At 39.2% G+C, this 18,622-nt stretch overlaps 1 protein-coding gene and 1 pseudogene across 1 annotated transcript; one reads left to right on the top strand and one right to left on the bottom strand.

Annotated features, from left to right (window-relative positions):
* Positions 1–4,818: 4,818 nt before the first annotated feature.
* On the bottom strand, positions 4,819–5,466 carry LOC116504413 (annotated as a pseudogene).
* Positions 5,467–6,181: 715 nt separating this feature from the next.
* Positions 6,182–17,934, top strand: CHMP6 (charged multivesicular body protein 6). Its single transcript, XM_032211426.1, has 8 exons — positions 6,182–6,270; positions 9,047–9,156; positions 10,433–10,520; positions 12,228–12,314; positions 12,405–12,470; positions 12,757–12,837; positions 14,166–14,220; positions 17,657–17,934. The coding sequence occupies exons 1-8, from the start codon at positions 6,208–6,210 to the stop codon at positions 17,707–17,709; spliced, it is 603 nt and encodes a 200-aa protein (XP_032067317.1). The 5' UTR covers positions 6,182–6,207; the 3' UTR covers positions 17,710–17,934.
* The last annotated feature ends 688 nt before the right edge of the window (positions 17,935–18,622 follow it).

Below are 18,622 nucleotides of genomic sequence, written 5' to 3'. Positions count from 1 at the left end.
AATTGGAAGAGGAAATTAAAGGGAAAGAGCAGGAATTAATATTGAACCTAGGTGATACAAAGACTAAAGAAGCAATTTCCATATTAAAATCTCAATTTGATATGCTGATTTCTGACCAGGTAGCCACCAGTTTATTATATGCTAAACATAATACTTTCTGTAATGCAAATAAACCCGGTAGATGGTTGGCTTATCAGATCAGGAAAAAAAGGAAAATTCGAAATGTATCCAAATTGTGTTACAGTGGGAAGGAAGTGTTTCAGCAGGAAGAGATCCAAAAGGGATTTCGAGAATTTTTTACAGAGTTGTATAAAGGGGACAAAATTAGGGACTTAGATATAAATAAATACTTAGATAAAGAGAAAATCCCCCTAGTTAGCGAAGAACATAGGTATAGGTTGAACCAACCAATAACCTCTGGGGAAATACTGCAGGTAATCAAACAATTAAAGCTAGGGAAAGCACCAGGTACAGATGGCTTAACAGCCGTTTATTATAAAAACTTACAGTTAGAAATGGTAGAACCTCTTAGAGAATTATTTAATAAAATTCAATCGGAAGGTAAAGTGCCCCCCTCATGGAAGACAGCGTTTATATCGTTGATACCCAAAGAAGACCAAGTTCTTACTCAGCCGAAAAATTATAGACCTATTTCACTACTTAATGTAGATTATAAAATTTTTACCAAAATATTAGCAAATAGGTTAATGGTGGTTATCCAACAACTGATACATACTGACCAAACAGGTTTTATACAGGGTAGACAGATGAAGAGCAATGTTAGGTTAATTATTAATGCATTAGAATACTTGGGAAAGAATAATCAAATCCCTGCCGCATTCATATTTTTGGACGCTGAGAAAGCCTTTGATCGAGTCAATTGGCAATTCTTGTTGAAGATACTGCAAAAAATGCAGATAGGAGATGGCTTTTTAAGGTCAATTGGTGCAATATATCAGCAGCAAAAAGCCCAAATTATAGTTAATGGAAGTTTAACAGATTCCTTTCAAATAGAAAAAGGTACAAGACAGGGTTGTCCTTTGTCCCCACTATTGTTTATTATAACTTTGGAAGTATTGCTGAATAAGATACGGGCTTTGGATGCTTTAAAAGGGATCAAGATCAGACAGCAAGAATACAGAGTCCGCGCTTTTGCGGACGATTTGGTTATAATATTGAAACAACCGCAGGAATCCAGTAAGGTTTTAATGAATACGATTAATCAATATGGTCAAGTCTCTGGATTTAAAATTAATTTAGGAAAAACCAAAATATTAGCAATGAATATGAATACCAAACAGAAGGAAGAATTGGGAGTGATGTTAGGATGTGAGGTTGTTAAAAAAGTCAAATATCTTGGAGTTAATATTTTAACTTCAAATGGGAAATTATACAAGCATAATTATGAACCACTCTGGCATAGTATACAAATGGAGATGAAAAGGTGGGAGAAACTGCATTTATCTTTGTTGGGAAGGATAGCGGCAGTGAAAATGAATATTTTACCAAAATTTTTATTTTTGTTTCAAATGTTACCAATACTTAAAAGAGATGCGAACCTTTTAGAATGGCAGAAGGGTATCAACAAATTTGTATGGGCAGGAAAGAAGCCGAGGGTTAAGATGAAAATAATGCAAGATGTACGTGAAAGAGGAGGATTGAAATTACTAAATTTAAAATTATATTATGATGCAGTGGCTTTATCTGCAATTAGTGATTGGATCCATTTAACCAATGACAGAATATTGAATATTGAGGGACATGATTTGGTATATGGTTGGCATGCTTACTTGTTATTCAACAAAAAACTGGATAAGAATTTCAAAAATCATATTTTAAGAAATGCCTTATTGCGGGTTTGGAAAAAATATCAACATAAACTAAATGACAAATTGCCCATGTGGGCAATTCCTAGACATGCAATTGAAAATATGAATATAGAACAAAAACACGATAGAACCACTTATAGACAACTTCTTAATACAGAAAGAGGGGTGCTGCAATTAAAATCCTTAGAGGTACTTAAAAAAGAGAAGGTAGTTCAAACGTGGTTTCAGTATGGCCAATTACAGGCCAGGTGGAAAATAGACCAAAAAATAGGTTTTGTAATAGCTGAGGATAACTTGTTTAAACAAATAAGAGATCAAAGTTTAATGCACATAAAGAGGATATATAATGTATTAGTACAGATGGACTCAGAAACCGAAATGGTTAAAGATTGTATGATAAAATGGGCTCAGAATATTGAAGAACCTATAATGTTGGACACATGGGAAAAAATATGGGTAAGAAATGTAAAATTTACACAAGCACAAAATTTGAGAGAAAATTTTTATAAGATGTTTTATAGATGGCACTTAGATCCCAAAAAGCTTGCTTCTATGTATTCAAATGTTCAGCCTAAATGTTGGAGATGTGGTTCTTTCGATGCTACATATTTTCATATATGGTGGACATGTCGTAATGTTAAGGCATTTTGGATAAAAATTTGGTGGATCCTGCAAAATATCTTCAAAAAAAGGATAAAATTCACTCCCAAACTGTTTTTACTAGGTATATGTACTGACTTCGTAGCAGTAGAGATTAATTTGGTTCTGTACTTAATAACGGCAGCAAGACTTTTGGTGGCGCAATACTGGAAGAAGAAAGACCTGCCTACAATTCAAGAATGGACTTTAAAGGTTACAAACTTAGCCGAAATGGCGAAAATTTCAGCATATCTTAAAGAACATTCAAATGAGAAGTATAAACGAGACTGGAAAAAATGGATTGATTATATACAAAGCAAATACGGGACTAGGAAATTCCAGATAGCTTATGCTTAAAATTAGTAATAACGTAAATTGTTAAAAATTTGGGTAACAGCAAGAAGCTGAGTTCAATGTAGAGATATTTTAGACTGTGATTGTCAAAAGTTATACCATGTATGGGCTCTGGGAAGTCGGGGGGAGGGAAGGGAGGCGGGGATCTAGGGGGAGGGGGGGAGGGGGAAAATATAATATGTGTTAAATTTTAAAGCATGATTGCACTTGTATACTGTGGTTTTTATTAATGTTAGTGTCAAAACAGAACAAACTGAATATATCGGAAAGTAAGAGATACCGAAGGGAGGAGCTGAATGAAATAAGAAGGAGAGTAGAGAGAGTGAGAGAGAGGAGGAGGAGAAGGAAGGGAGGGAATGGATTAAGAGAGGGAGTGATAGGGTTAGGGTTAGATAGAGGGGGAGGGGAAGTAGGTGTAGAGGGGTATGAGAGAAGGAAGAATGAAAGTTGGAGGGGGATGAAAGAGGGTGTATGGTGGGCTAAGGCGGTATATTGGGTTTGTATTGTAGGGGGCATTCTCTATAAAAGCGAGGGCTGTGTTTATTACTCAATGTTATATGTCTCGGTTCCACAGTAAACATGTGATTGTATAGAATGAAATGGAAATAAAAAGATTTGTACATCAGGAATGGCTCTTGCAGGCTGCTGCTGTTACTGCGAAGATGGCTGCTGATGCCACACCGATGCCTAGTCCTCTGTCCTTTGTTCTCTTCTAAAATCACATCTCCATCGCCAGTGTTAGATAGGGGGCTGAGGGAAGAGGACGGACGAGGTGGTGGTGAAAGGGCTCTTTATTCTAAGTCCGATGCAACAACCAAAAAAAGCAGCTGGCTTCCTGGCAGTTTCCTCCTTTAAAGGGAGTTGCCCAGGAAGCTCAGCCACCGACAGTCCACCAATTTCCCGACTGGAAATTGGACAAATAGTGGAATGTTACTCTCTTTTACATATGTAACAGATCTGTATTTTAAAATTTTCCAATCTGTCTTCAGGTAAACTGCTCTTTATCTGTAGGAGAAAATTATATATTCTTTTCTATTTTTCTTTAACTAATTGGAAAATTATTGTATTTTTGTAATCTGGGGAGCTCCATACAGGATCTCTAATTTTAAAGGTTAAAAGGACTTTTGTTTTAATTAACGTTGATTTTGTTTACCTTCTGTGATATTTGTCTTTCAAGGAAAGGAGAGCTGATTCTTCTAGTACCACTTTTATGTTGCACACCTAGGAGATGGCACTATAGAAATTATTAGAATTTTTCCACTTTGGATTTTTTGTGACAGCACTCTTTCTTTTGCACTCCAGGGTTAAACAGTGGACTACAGATGAAGCACCGTAAGATACAGGCTAGTGGCAGGAGCTACCAAGCTGCTTCTGTAAATCTGTAAGATGAAGTAGCAGGATCATAAATCCAAAGCCCTGGTCCTTTTGTACATGAGTGTCACATAGATTCACTTTTGAATAGTTCAGGCATCTGCCATTTGGCAGATTTCGACTTCCCTGCAGATTCCACTCGCCTTAAAATCATTCTGAATGTTAGAACCACATTAAGGCTGGTGTGGACTGTATGTCAAAGATCCACACAAATAATACAAAACCAAGAGTGTTATTTTCCTTATCTTCCCTTCCCACCAACTGGGCTTCATGCAGCTGCTGGTGTATTTGGTTCGCATGGAATCTTGCTTTTGCATTTTTAACATTTGTAAGAAACTAGGAAAAGCCACCGTAACCTGTCTCCTTCCTACAAAAGTTCTGTGTAATACTCAACCACAGCTACACTGCTAAGCCTGTATCCATAATCTACTGAGACTGATTAAACTGATCACAATAGAAAATAGAATAGAATAGAATAGAATGACAGGGAAGGCACCTTGGAGGTCTTCTAGTCCAACCCCCTTACTTAGGCAGGAAACCCTACACCACTTCAGACAAATGAATATCAAACATCTTTTTTTTATAAAGAATTAACTTTTATTAATTCACATATAGTTTTTGCACTTTACAGCTGAAATTCTGGAAACTGAAGCACATCTTTGCCCGTCAGTATACACCAGAAAATGTTTCAACCTTGTTGACCAACCTTGACGTTGTTCTGTTGTGCTTTGTCTAAATGATTTTTTTTATAAACTGGCTGCCATCCACTTTTACACGGATTCTCTTGCCCACAATTTCACTACGGAAAACCAAGTCTTCAAGAATGGCATCATGCATGTCAGTTAAGTGTACGGCTCCTGGGACGCTTTTGCTTGTTTTTTGTGTAGCTTTTTCTTGCTGGCTTGAGTAAAATTTTTCTCTGGGCAATGAAAACCATGAGTTTTCCACTGAATTTTTTCTCCAGCTCACGAACGAGAAGTAGCTGAATTTTCTGAAAAAATTTCAGCTTGGGAACTGGTACGAAAATGATTGCTTTTCTACCACCACCTAGTTCAATCTTCTTTGCTGCTGTAATATTCATTTCTCTCAGCTGGGTCTTTAAGTCAGAATTCATCTTCAACTCCAAGAGAGCCTGGGAGATGCCAGATTCAAATTCATCTGGCTTTTCGCCATTGGGCTTCACAATCTTTGTGCTCGAACTGAACATCTTCTTAAAAACGTCCAGTGTTAAGAGAATTCACAACATCTGGAGACAAATCATTCCACTGATTAATTGTTCTGTCAGGAAATTTCTCCTTGGTTCTAAGTTGCTTCTCTCCTTGATTAGTTTCCACCCATTGCTTCTTGATCTACCCTCAGGTGCCTTGGAGAATAGTTTGACTCCCTCCTTTTTGTGGCAACCCCTGAGATATTGCAACACTGCTTTCATGTCTCCCCTAGTCCTTCTTTTCATCCGTTCTACATAAATTATAGAAATATCTTTCATAGCGAAGGTCTCATAAAAAGAAAGCCCCCAGGAATGCAGAGAATAAATGGCGTCCTAGATTAGTGAGAAATTGAATGCACGCATCATTTGAAGATATTATCAATCGCCATCTCCGACAAAGAAAACAACAGTCACCTCACACCCGTCCCGTATCCCTAAAATACCGAACTGAAGGAGCAGCTATTCCCTTTATATAGCATGCGTTACGGTAAAGGGGTGCGGGATACGTCACTTCCTCCCCGGAAGACGGGAGAAAAGATACTTAGAGAACCGAAAGTTGAATCCTATCTCCGTGTGCCAGTAAAACCATATAACTTGTCCCGGAAGTGTGCTATCAAAAAAAAAAAAGAATAGTGGGGGAAGTCTTCCTCTTCCATTTTCTTAAGTCCGCGACACGAGTCCGCCGTCGATTTCGCTCCGAGTCTGGCGGGTCTCGTTCTACTAGAATAGAGCCTCGGTGGCCTCCGTACTGAAGTAAGGCACGGGTGGGGCCGAGGTAGGCCAGGCCGCGCGGGCGGGGCCGGGGCGATGGGGAATCTGTTCGGTCGCAAGCGGCAGACCCGCGTTACCGAGCAAGATAAGGCTGTGCTGGTGAGAGCGGGGACGGGGGAGGAAGGAGGGCGGGGGGGGAAAGGTTGTGGGAACGGCAGGCTGCCGTCGCGCGCTGGAAGTTCAGCTTCAGCTTCTCTCTCTCTCTGGCACCAGAACCAGAACCCAGCAGGGCTGCCTTTCCTGCGGGGTAACCCTTGGCTGCTCTGCTCCGCCCAGCCCTCCGTCTCCTCCGGAGGAAGGAATGCAAAAAAAGACATCTGAACGCTCCGGGTGCCGGCCGGGGTTTCTGGCACGCGCGGGAAGGGGGCGAAAGAGGGGCGCCTGCACAAGAGCCCGTAACTCCAGGAAGGCGGGAAAGGAAGCGACTTTTGTTCTGCTTTACGGGCAGCTTTACTTCTTCCACGGACTTCCTCGCTGTCCTTTCCCACTTTTCTTTTTTCCCCTCCCCTTTAAATAAAAAGTGTGTCACTGTGTGTGTATGCACACATGCATGCATGCATATACAGGAGTGAGTGCACCCCCTCCCATTTTGTAAATATTTAAGGATATCTTTTTATGTGACAACACTGAAGAAATGACACTTGGCTACAATGTAAAGTAGTGAGTATACAGCTAGTGTAACAGTGTAAATGTGCTGTCCCCTCAAAGTAAGGCAACACACAGCCATTAATGTCTCAACTGCTGGCAACAAATGCTTAAATAAATAATTACAAAATGTGAGGGGGTGTACTCACTTCTGTGATATAATGTACACACACACACACACACACACACGTGCATATATGCAAAGTATTGGTCTGCCACCTTTCTTTTCCTTTGAAGAGGTCCTCAGTGCTCTCTGAAGCTTGGTGGTAGCCTTGCAGACATTTCATTACCCAAACTAAGGTAACATCATCAGTATTATTATCACATTACTAGCAGTGATGATGTTACCTAGTTTGGGTAATGAAACGTCTGCAAGGCCTCCACCAAGCTTCAGAGAGCACTGAGGACCCCTCATTTTAAACAGAGGTTACAAGTATTTTCTTTCTTTGTTGTGTCAGTGCAATGAGGCAGAACGCTTCAACCAATAGCTTGTTGGATAAAATAATAAAATAATTGTCTGTGTGTAAATTAGCATGGAATAGCAAGCTGTATGTGATTGCATAACCTACCTTTGGCCCTAGATACTTTGTGGGAACACAGCCATGATGGGTGGAAGCTGCCTGGATATTATATGCTGTCTGGAGTTGGGAATCTTGGCTTGTAGTCTTGCTTAAGCCCAAGTGTTTTGACCCAAATCCTATATCACAAAGCTACGACACCTTTTTAGATGATCTTAAAAATATCCTAAAGTTGCTGAGTCCTTTTGAAGTTGGAATTAATATCATACTTTGGGTGTGCTGTAGAATTTTTCTGAATACCTTGAATGTTAAAAAGCATAACACTACTACTATTTCAATAATGTGAAATAAGTTGGAAAGCAGCTTAACTACCAAGAAATAAAGAAGAAAAGGACATAATATGTAGAACTGAGAAATTCTGCAGATTATAGAAATGCATAAAGTAAAATGCAAGGTCATTGGATAGGAAATAATAGATCTTTTCTCAAATGTTTTGTTAAGGAAATCTCAAACAAACTGGTCTTTGTTTGACCTATCACGTTCCAATTTCTTAATCTGGAATCTTTTCATATAGTTACTTAATGTACACTAAACGTATGTAGGAAACGTATGTAGGAATTTGTATCATCCCAAGCCAATGCATTTATAAAGCTTTGTATTGGTTCTTAACAGTGAGATTCTTGCTGTCAAGTAGTGAAAGTTTTCAGCAGAAATATTGTCTAATCCTACCTGAAAGAACAAGGAATTGGACCTGGAACATTTTTACATGCAAAGTACATGCTATGACACGAATCACAGTTCTTCATTTAACAAGAAAATCTGAGTGCCTTACAGTGGATTGCATTATCAGAATGTTTCATGACACTTCATAGTTCCTTATTACTTTATGAGGAGCCTTTTTATATATGTCAATAGCCTTAAGTGCAGATTTACTGACTGTGCTAAATCTGTCAGCAGAGAAATTGTGAGCCACTTTCACTTTTGATTCTTCCGTATTTCCATATGACTAAAATTGTCTATCATTTGTATTTATTACATTAGAATTTAAGTAGATCACCATTGTTGGGTGTAATTAAACTGAAGATATTAAAACTGTCTACAGAATGGAAAGAAATGTTGGAATGCAATTATATATTTTTTCAATATGTAATTGAAACCCACCATCCCATTCCAGGTCTTAATAGATGCATCATAGATTTGTGGGACATTTTGTAGAAACTATGAGCTATTCATGTGAAGACCAAGAGATCTGGATGCTTTCCCAACAATTACAGTCACGCACTTCCCAGAGGTGGAACCTGTTACTCTCTGAATTCCAGTCAGTGGCCATATATGAGAGGAACTGTAGTCTAACAATATCTGGAGATCAAATTTTTTATTAGTGAATGCATAGCAACATAAACAATTGTTCTGAATGATACTTAATCTTTCTAATAAGTCACCCTTGTGACTTTAAATTCAGAAATGTGTGAATGCTGGGGGATGGCAATAATTCTTACCATTATTTTTTTTGTATTTTTAATATATAATTTATAACAATGAACCAGTAGCAGTGACTTGACTTTAATTTTGCATAGCTTAACTTTCAACTTGTTTAACTTTCCAGTATTTTTCAGCACAGTAGATTGGAGATCAAGATTGCTGGGTTCACAGGTATATCTTCTTAAGGAAGAACATATTTCTTCTAATGGACTGCTTGTTTTCTTCTCCAGCAACTAAAACAGCAACGAGACAAATTAAAGCAATATCAGAAAAAGATTTCTCTACAGCTAGAACGAGAGAGGATTTTTGCTCGTCAACTACTAAAAGATGGCAAGAAAGAGTAAGTCACTTTTGGACAGAGTTTGAGCTTACAGTTATTTATTTATATTTATTTGTACCCCACCTTTATTATTTTTACAAATAATTTAAGGTTATGTGCAGAAGCGTCACACGTGTGTGAACCAGTAGTAAAAAAAAATGGAAATTCATCACTGGTGTTAATTATATCCAAACATACCTTCCTCCTCCTGTTTTCCCCACAATAACAACCTTGGGAGGGGGAAGTGATTAGCCCAAAGGCACCCAACCAATTTTCATGGCTAAGGCAGGACTTGAACTCACAGTCTCCCACTTCTAGCCTTATACCTTAACCACTTAGACCAGTGGTGTCAAACTAGTAGCCCACAGGGCAGATCCGTCACGTGCAGGCCACGCCCACCCCAGCTCCGTGAATGGGAAAAAACATCATGTGATGCGAGTTTTGACATCCGTGACTTAGACCAAGCTGTTTCCATATATATTATATGTAGCGGCAGATTTCAATATAGCCTTAGCCGAATGATTCCTGCTGGTGTTTCAGCTGAAACATGCCCTCCTATGCTTTCTAGTTCTCTGCTGTGTATAGTGGAGACTGCTGTTTAGAAATATCCTGGTGTGTCCCAACAATCCTTTCAATTGCAGCATTTTAAGTAGATGCCCCTAAGTTCCAGAATTCTCTTGTCAGGTGGCCTATCTCATTTGCTTACCAACAAACTTCCAAAAGTCAATGAAAAACTTTATTTTTAAGAGAGATTGTGTTGAATAATAGTTCTGTGTGTGTGTTTGTGTGTGTGTTTGTGTGTGTGTGTGTGTGTTTGTAAACCATTTGGCTATTTTGGAGTTGGATGTTTCAGGGGGGAGTGATTGCAGCTATTGTGTTTTTCTGCTATTTTCTAAGATTTTATGTTACTTTTTTTTTTTACAGTAATTGTAAATAATTTAAATAAAAACAAATACCTGGAAACAGTTGGACAGCCAGTGCAATTTAATCACTGTATTATGTTGACATAATGGCCACACACCTTTGAAACATTTTAAAGGGTTAAAAAGATTTCTAGGGAATAAATATATCAGTTTTGTTGGCTGTAATGGTGAGAAATAAGATTTGCTTGACAAGAGGCAATATGCCAGACTAGTACTGTAACTGATCTATATGTTTTTCCAAGGACATTTAGTTAACTTGTCAAGTTATCAAACCCTGAAAGAAGTTATTTTTTTCTATTGAGCTGGGACAAAAATGGCTTGGTATAATATTTTTTCTAGACTTGCTTTTTCATCCATTCCTTTTTTTCTCCTAGGAAAGCCAAGTTTCTGCTAAAGAAGAAGCGTTATGAAGAGCAATTGTTAGACAAAACTGAAAACCAAATTAGCAATTTAGAGCGCATGGTATGTGGGATTGGGTTTCTGGATTGCATCTGGTCACTTGATTTTCAGGATTTCTGAAGTTTGGCTTACATGTAAGCTTCTGCATTTAGTTTAATTCACTTTTAATATAAGAGGATTTCTTCAACTCAGGATTCACGTTGACTTTTATGGTGGAATGCTGTGATTTAAGCTTCCTTTAGGAGTACTGTATATACACAGTGGCTCAGTGGCTAAGATGCTGAGCTTGTTGATCAGAAAGGTTGACAGTTTGAATCCCTAGCACTGCATCATGGGGTGAGCTCCCATTACTTGTCCCAACTTCTGCCAACCTAGCAGTTCGAAAGCATGTAAAAATGCAAGTAGAAAAATAGGGACCACCTTTTGTAACATAGTTCCGTCGGCCTTCGTGGTTTAGTCATGTCGGCCACATGACCACGGAGACGTCTTCGGACAGCGCTGGCTCCTTGGCTTTGAAATGGAGATGAGCACCGCCCTTAGAGTTGGGAACAACTAACACATATGTGCGAGGGGAACCCTTACCTTTATATACTCACAGATAAGCCAACCCTCAAAATTTAGTCAAAATACCGTGAAAATACCGTCCCCCTCAGATAAGCCAACCCATGAATTTTTAACCAAGATACTGCTAGGCATTTGACTGCTGTTTGTGCAATTGGGCCATGATGATCTTTTAAAAAATCTCAGCTGCAGTTCGCAGGTAAGCCAAATACAATTTTTGGGGTGTATTTTGATACTTAAAATTATCAGTTTATCTGTAAGTATACATGGTACCCCTAGGTCTTGGTACAAGTATATATTGTTTGTTTTAAGAACAGAATGATAGCTTTGAACAGCGTTAGCTGCTTTAATGGTCACATGATATTGGCAGACCTGTACCTCGTTCCATCATTTTTTTTTTGTTAGTCATCCAGCCCTCTTATCAACCTTGTCACAGTTGTAATATCCTTGCATTTTAAGGAAAATTGATAGTGTATATATTCATGTGTTCATGTGCCTTTTTGCAAGAAAAGGTGAGAGACATCAGAAATAAATTTGAACAACCTGTAGTCCTAGTTATTCAGCAGACACTGATAGCAATAGCAATAGCACTTAGACCTTATATACCACTTCAAGGTGCTCTACAGCCCTCTCTAAGTGGTTTACAGAGTCAGCCTATTGCCCCCAACAATCTGGGTCCTCATTTGATTCATACAGTGAAGTTATGGAACTTAGACTTCTCTTGCTTTTCTTGCTGACATAGCAAGATTCTCATTTACTAAGGAAATGCTCCTTATTTTGCTTGGTGCTTTACTGTCCATGGATTCTGTAGACCAGATCTAGGCTTTTTACAGACCCTGGGCCACATCTGGTCCTTTCGCTATCACTGTCCAGACCACATGAATTGCTTTTATTTTGAAGACAACTGCTTGGTTATTGTTGTTTTTTTTCAATTTAAGTATGTGCGCCCTTCCATGGCTTATTGCATGCCTTCACAGCCCTATTGGTTTGGCCCTACACAACAATCCCAGTTCCTGATATGGCTCCTTGGGAAAACTAATTGCCCATTCTTGCTGTAGACCATCTAAGTGTACAAACTGTCAACTAGTGAAACAGGCTGCCGCAGGCTGCCTTCTGTTCGCTAGAAGTCTTCAAACATCTTCAGGTTGCTTTCCTTAACACTTATAGCTAGAATATGGCACTCTGTGATCCTTGTCATCTCTCTTACAGGTCCACGATATTGAATTCACACAGATTGAGATGAAAGTGATTGAAGGTCTCAAAATTGGCAATGAATGTTTAAATAGAATGCACCAAGTAAGTATGATCAGAGCTGCCTGCCCTCTCTTAAATTGCATCTCACTGCCAGTCGTCTTGTTGATGTAAAATTGTGGGGTTCTCTTACAGGTTATGTCAATAGAAGAGGTGGAAAGAATCATGGATGAAACCCAGGAGGCTGTAGAGTACCAGAGGGTATGTATGGCTGGCAAGGTCCCTTCTGCAGTGCCTTAGTGCAAGGCATTGTGTTTTTATGACTTGCATTCCACCACTTCACTCCCTTGAATTTTTAACATGCTTGTTTATATGTAGCATAAAGTACCTTACCATAATACCTGAAGGCGTGTATTAAATTAGTCCTGAAGCTAAAACAGATAGGTACAATTGGTCATATATATTTTTGATGTCAGTGAAGGAACTGAAATGTTGGAGATCTGTTACTGCATGTTGTTCACCGAGCCATCTGCCTTTTTCTTTGCAGCAAATAGATGAGATATTGTCTGGAAGCTTCACTACAGAGGATGAAGATGCTATTTTAGCTGAATTAGATGCCATCACTCAGGTAAGCACCAATTGCCAAGTCAGGGAATTAGTTCAGGAATTGTATTTTGAAATTGTATCTTTTTATGAGGAAGCAGCATTTTTACCCAAAATATTCAGATTACAAGTAGTCCTCCACTTAGGACCAAAATTGAGCCCAAAATTCCTGTTGCTAAATGAGAGTTAAGTGAATTTTGTCCTGTGTTTCTTGCTACAGTTGTTAAGTGAATCATTGCAGATAGAACTTAGCTCAAGAAAATTCAAGTAAATAATCTGACAGCATTAGTATATTTATTATTATTATTTTATTTTTTGGGTAATTCTTGATGTTACCGCATATCTTTTAAATTGGCTTCATGTCTATATAATTTACCAGTCCCATACAAGCAGAGAAATAAGTGATTTGCAGAAAATACAAATCAGAATTCATTTTATATCTTCCTGCTGTGAGCAAGAAAGAAGGAAATAAATAGTGCCTCAGTAATCTTCTGATTATTCCTTCTTACAAGTTAGGAAGCCCCTGTAGTTTTTCTACTGTGATGTCCACCAGCAGTTTCAGGGATAAAGGAAGGGATAGTATCTCAGAGACCGTACATTGTTGCTTGACAGAAAATGATGACTATGTATCCGATTGAAATTACTATGAGCAATCCACAATATTTCCTAAAAAAACGTCTATGCATGTCCCACGCTATACAATACCATAGACATGTTATTGTAATCAACAACCAGCCAGCTGTGGGAGATCTATAAAAACTTGAATAGCATTGACCCAGGAATTCCAAGAACTATACTAGATGTGAAAAAGACCATTTCAAACCATTTCTTTATTGATGTCAAGAAAATTACATGTCGATCCTCACGCAGTCCTTGTGAATTGAGCTTTATTCATTGAAGAGTCAATAGCTTCACTTATCCAATTAATCAGAATTACCCATCAATAGTATAAAGGCATATAAAGAGCCAAGGTGGCGCAGTGGTTAAATGCAGCACTGCAGGCTACTGCTAGATCAGCAGGTCAGCGGTTCAAATCTCACCGGCTCAGGGTTGACTCAGCCTTCCATCCTTCCGAGGTGGGTAAAATGAGGACCCAGATTGTTGGGGGCAATATGCTGACTCTCTGTAAACCGCTTAGAGAGGCCTGAAAGGCCTATGAAGCGGTATATAAGTCTACTGCTATTGCTATAAAAAAAAAAGGCATAGTATAAATAATACAGGCTCAAAACTCTAGAAGTGGTAGACTGATGGTAACATAGTTATTTCTTGTGCATTTAAAAGTTCCACGGTTAATATAAAGTTGTTTCCTCTCTTTAGAATATGTTTCACAAGAACCTTTTTTTCCCCTTCCAGGAGCAGATTGATCTTCCAGAGGTTCCCTCAGAGCCTCTCCCAGAAAGGATTTCAGGTAGTATTATCTGTTTGGCATTTATCCTTTCCTTTTGATATTGCCATTGTACACAAAGCCAAAGACGGCTTTTGGTCTTTGGCTATCACTAATACATACTTCATTCAAGACAGAAATGACATCCACAGAACATTCACAAATATCTCAAGGGCTGTTTATAATAGTTTGTGTTGAAATTGACTCTGTGTTCAGGCCCCAGCCAGTTATTATAATCTATGCAGAGCTTTAGAGTTTGTAGTTTTAATGTTTGTACCGCTTGGTGGCAATTATTTGTACATTACCTTGAAAGTAGGTGTGGGGTATTAGGCCTGTATTGACAAAAGTGGAAGCCTGAAAAATGAGTAAATTTTCCACTTATATTAGATTTCATTTGGTCCTGGGCCTTCCATACTTCGGCATCTCAGCCTCTAAACTACTATTTTGCATTAGCTGTAGCTCTTTTACCTATTTTGTTGTTACATTGCATATTTTCTCTGGAAACTCAAAGGAGCAGCATGGAAATCTCTTGATCTTATCCTGCTAGCAACCCTTCTAATATGAGAGTGTACCATAGCCCATGGTCACCCTGTGAATTTATGGTTCAATGGAGGTTTGAACTTGGGCGTGTCTCAGCCCTGCACTTTAATCGTTATACCATATTGGTATATACCATATAGACATCACAAGAGGTTATTTTTTTCACTACATTATACTTGAGTGCTTCTCCCATTTCAAGCATAGAACATAAATAACCCTTTTAAAGTAATACTTTGCTTATTTAGAAACTGTTAACTGTTTTCCTGTCTCTTACCCAATTTTGAATTGCTATGAGAGACTAAAAACTAGAAACTAATTAAAAAAATAAAGTTACTTCTAATTTGTGTCTTAAAACATTTGGTTCCTGTTTTTTGTTCAATTTGCTTGTATCTCTTTTTCTGAAAGCAAACACTGAAATGTAAAATAAGTGGGGCTATAGCGAATTTGTAGAGAATGAAAATAGGAAGCAAAAGGATGAGAACTGAGAAGTAGGACATTTTTGCTGTCTCAGTTTTTATTTGCTATGCAAATGTAGTATTAGTCTATGACTCATTAATTAAAACAGCCACATCTGATTTCAGGATCATGTAGCAATGGGGGAAGGCTTCTCTGCAATGGTTGCCATGGTATGGTCCTGGAAAGCAACATAGCTGCTTAAGCAGGTTCATAAGCAGGTTCCATATTTGCACTCCTGCATATTCTGAAGCACCTTTTGAAAACTGAATCTATAGCACAAGATGTCAACTATCAAGTGCACACTCCCAAAGCAGTATACTGGGTTGTTGTTTTTTTAGCAAGTTTAATTGTAATTTTGATCATGCCCCAAACCCAGTACTCTCAAAAATAGATTAAAAGCACATGTATTTAGAACTGGTTTTGCTTGGACCAGATTATATTCTGCCTAAAATGCAATGGATTAAAATTGAATCTGGATGAGTTGGAAAGCTTGATAGTTGGTGAGTTCTCAGATGATTGGGAGGGACTCTTCTTATTCTACATTAATATCTTTTCTTTCTCCTGAAGGAGTAAATCTACAATTTGTTGGACAGGTTCTTGGGCCTTGAGCCATCCTTGAATGCGCAGATCAATGAAGTGGTCTAAAGCAGGGGTATCAAACTCACATCTCGCAGGCTGGATGTGTCATGTGCTGACCACTCCCATCCCCAGTTTAGCGAAGGGGGGGGGATTGCAGTACGTCATATGATGGTAATGTGACGCCATGAGTTTGACACCCTGGTCTAGAGCATCTTTTCTAACCTGTATATGATTTACTATTTTCTGGAGAGATGTTTTTGCTTTGCTTACCTATCAACTGGACTATTACAACATACTCAGTGTAAAAGGTGTTTTTTAAGGAGAACTGGAAATGGCAGTGGTCATACTTCTCTCAGATGTATCTTAGCAGGAGCATGTGACACATTCTGGCTAAGATGCCCACCAACAAATTTTTGAATTGGATTCAAGGTGCTTGATATTAAATTTCTGAAAGGCTTGAGTACCATTGTCCGGAAGGGAAGATTTCCTGTGTATGTTGTAAGCTCAGAGTTCATTCTTCAGATAAAGGTCCTTTGTATGTGCCACTCTGGGAAGTGATTTTTTTGGAATCTGTAATGCTGGTGTTGGCTCCAGTGCTATGAAACGTCTTTTCCTGATAGTTTTGCTGCTTCCTTCTGACATTTTTATAGCAATAGCAGTTAGACTTATATACCGCTACATAGGGCTTTCAGCCCTCTCTAAGCGGTTTACAGAGTCAGCATATTGCCCCCAACAATCCGGGTCCTCATTTTACCCACCTCAGAAGGATGGAAGGTTGAGTCAACCTTGAGCCGGTGAGATTTGAACAGCCAAACTGCAGAACTGCAGTCAGCTGAAGTAGCCTGCAGTGCTGCATTTAACCACTGCGCCACCTCGGCTCTTTTTGGAGGCTGGGGAAATTGGGGGGAATTAGTATCTATTTCTGCTCTTTTATTTTTCCCCAGAGAGTGCATTGTGATCTGTAGTCTTTAATGTCAATTTCAGATTGTTTTTTTATTGGTGGTGGTGGGGAGAGGATACTGATTATTTTTTTAGGGTTTACAAAACATTACAGTATTTTGTACATTTTGTCTTTAGTGCTTATTTGTGGAATGTATCATAGGCTGGCTCTGCTGAGACCATGCCATATATAAATATGAGATGTAACAAATATATGAGAGATACCCAACTACAGAATATCAAATGTAAATAGATAGCTCTTCTAGCAAACAGCAAGATATGGCTTTTATTTACATAGTTTATTATTGAAATCTTTTCTTTGTTTGACTAATCCTTCCCTTAAATTTGGGCTAGACCTGGGAGAATCAGTCAGAATCAGAAGAAAACTTTCAGCGAAACTGCACAGAATAGGCTTGTCAAAAATAACCACAATGTTGATCTGCTTGTGCTACAGCATCTCTTGCCACTTGCATTCTCCATTCACAGTGTGATTAATGGTAGCACAATGTAGCCCAGTTGATTGGCATGTTCTTCTATGCCTTGTCACCGTAGCTCTCTCTTAAAAGGCCAATGGGAGAATAGGCTTTATCTGCTGAGGCCAGAATTGAAGAGTGCACTCATAATTAAGCATAGCTTCTCCAGAAAGATTGAGGCAGGGTGTGGGGACATTGCATTTCAGCAAGCATTGTGCCTCGTTTGTTAGTTGACCTTGGAAAAAAATCTGGTATTAATGCAACTCCTGAAGAATGTAAAGCACAAACACACAGGTTCTGGAAGATCAGAGATGAGTTCACCATTTACTATTTGGAGGGAATGTTTGTAGGAGCAAGAGGAGGTAAAGAGAACCTATGTCTGAGGTCCTGAAAACCGCTGCTTAGGATTTACTGGCTCTTAAAACCATTCCAAACCAATAACTCCTTCCTCTTTTGTTTTTCCTTCTCCACAGAAAAATCGCCCATCAGAGTCAAACCAAAGCCAGAATTGATTGCTGCATCTTAACTCCACTACTACCTGCGGGGTATCCCTGCATTGAATCTCGGAATCCCAGCATGCCTGGGGTATAGGAGGCCTCCCTGCTGGCATTACCCAGCCATCCTGGAGCAGGTTTTCTGCACAGAATGGAAGCTGTAACTGGTTAATGTCCCCATATCAAGGTTATTTTGTAGCGTGCACACTCCTCCTTTTTGTAACTTAAATGGGATTAAACGGTGACTCTTAAACCTTCCAAGCCAAATGCTTTTTGCGACCAGATTTCAGCTACAGACCTGCCTCAGATGCCAGCGGAGCCTCCCTGTCTCTCTCGCTCTCTCAGTTCCTGATACACGTTGGAGCATGTTGTCACTGCTCGGCTACCCAGAGGAAAGAACTTCTGTGGAACTTCCTGGCCTTCCTCTGGACACATTTCACTCTGGCTCTTCTGAAAGGCTGTTTTCTTTTGGCAAGGATGGAATCTCCGAACCTTGTTAAATCTGTGGGTTTTGTGTGCCAAGATTTGAGCGTCTCTTCCATTAGTAGTCCCAGCTTCTTGTGTTAGGCTGCCAGTGGGGATCCTAGAAGTTGATTCCATGTTCAGTATGCTCTTGAGGTAAATGCGCTCATGTAGGCCTGGGCACTGGGGAATAATGCAAGGCTGATAGGCTCATTCATTAGACGGAAGGAGTCTCGTTTCCTGCTGGGGGAGAAGTCTAAATGGCTTGCTAAGGGTTTGTGCTTCATATGCTTCCCTGGCCGCCTGCTTTTGCCTTCAGAGTCTCGCAGCATGAAAAGACTGAACAGAAGCTCAGCTTCTGAGAACTTCTCAAAAACAAATGAGTTCAGTCATAGCAGAGGGCCTTGTGATGGCTCCTGCCCGCCTTGGCTTCATAGATCTGGGCAGTGGGCATATCTTTTGTTTTTAATGACACAGCCACTT

Source organism: Thamnophis elegans, chromosome 2, assembly GCF_009769535.1.
Source record: "Thamnophis elegans isolate rThaEle1 chromosome 2, rThaEle1.pri, whole genome shotgun sequence".
Lineage (NCBI taxonomy): Eukaryota > Metazoa > Chordata > Lepidosauria > Squamata > Colubridae > Thamnophis > Thamnophis elegans.
The sequence above is the reverse complement of the archived record's forward strand: the minus strand, read 5'-3'. Positions and strand labels throughout refer to the sequence as shown.

What these genes read in the sequence shown, in the direction of transcription:
- CHMP6 (XM_032211426.1), top strand. Translation starts at nt 6,208, where the DNA reads ATGGGGAATCTGTTCGGTCGCAAGCGGCAGACCCGCGTTACCGAGCAA. An exon ending in TTAGCAATTTAGAGCGCATG is followed by an intron (nt 10,521 to 12,227) that starts GTATGTGGGATT and finishes TCTCTCTTACAG; the next exon opens with GTCCACGATATTGAATTCAC. An exon ending in AGGCTGTAGAGTACCAGAGG is followed by an intron (nt 12,471 to 12,756) that starts GTATGTATGGCT and finishes TTTTCTTTGCAG; the next exon opens with CAAATAGATGAGATATTGTC.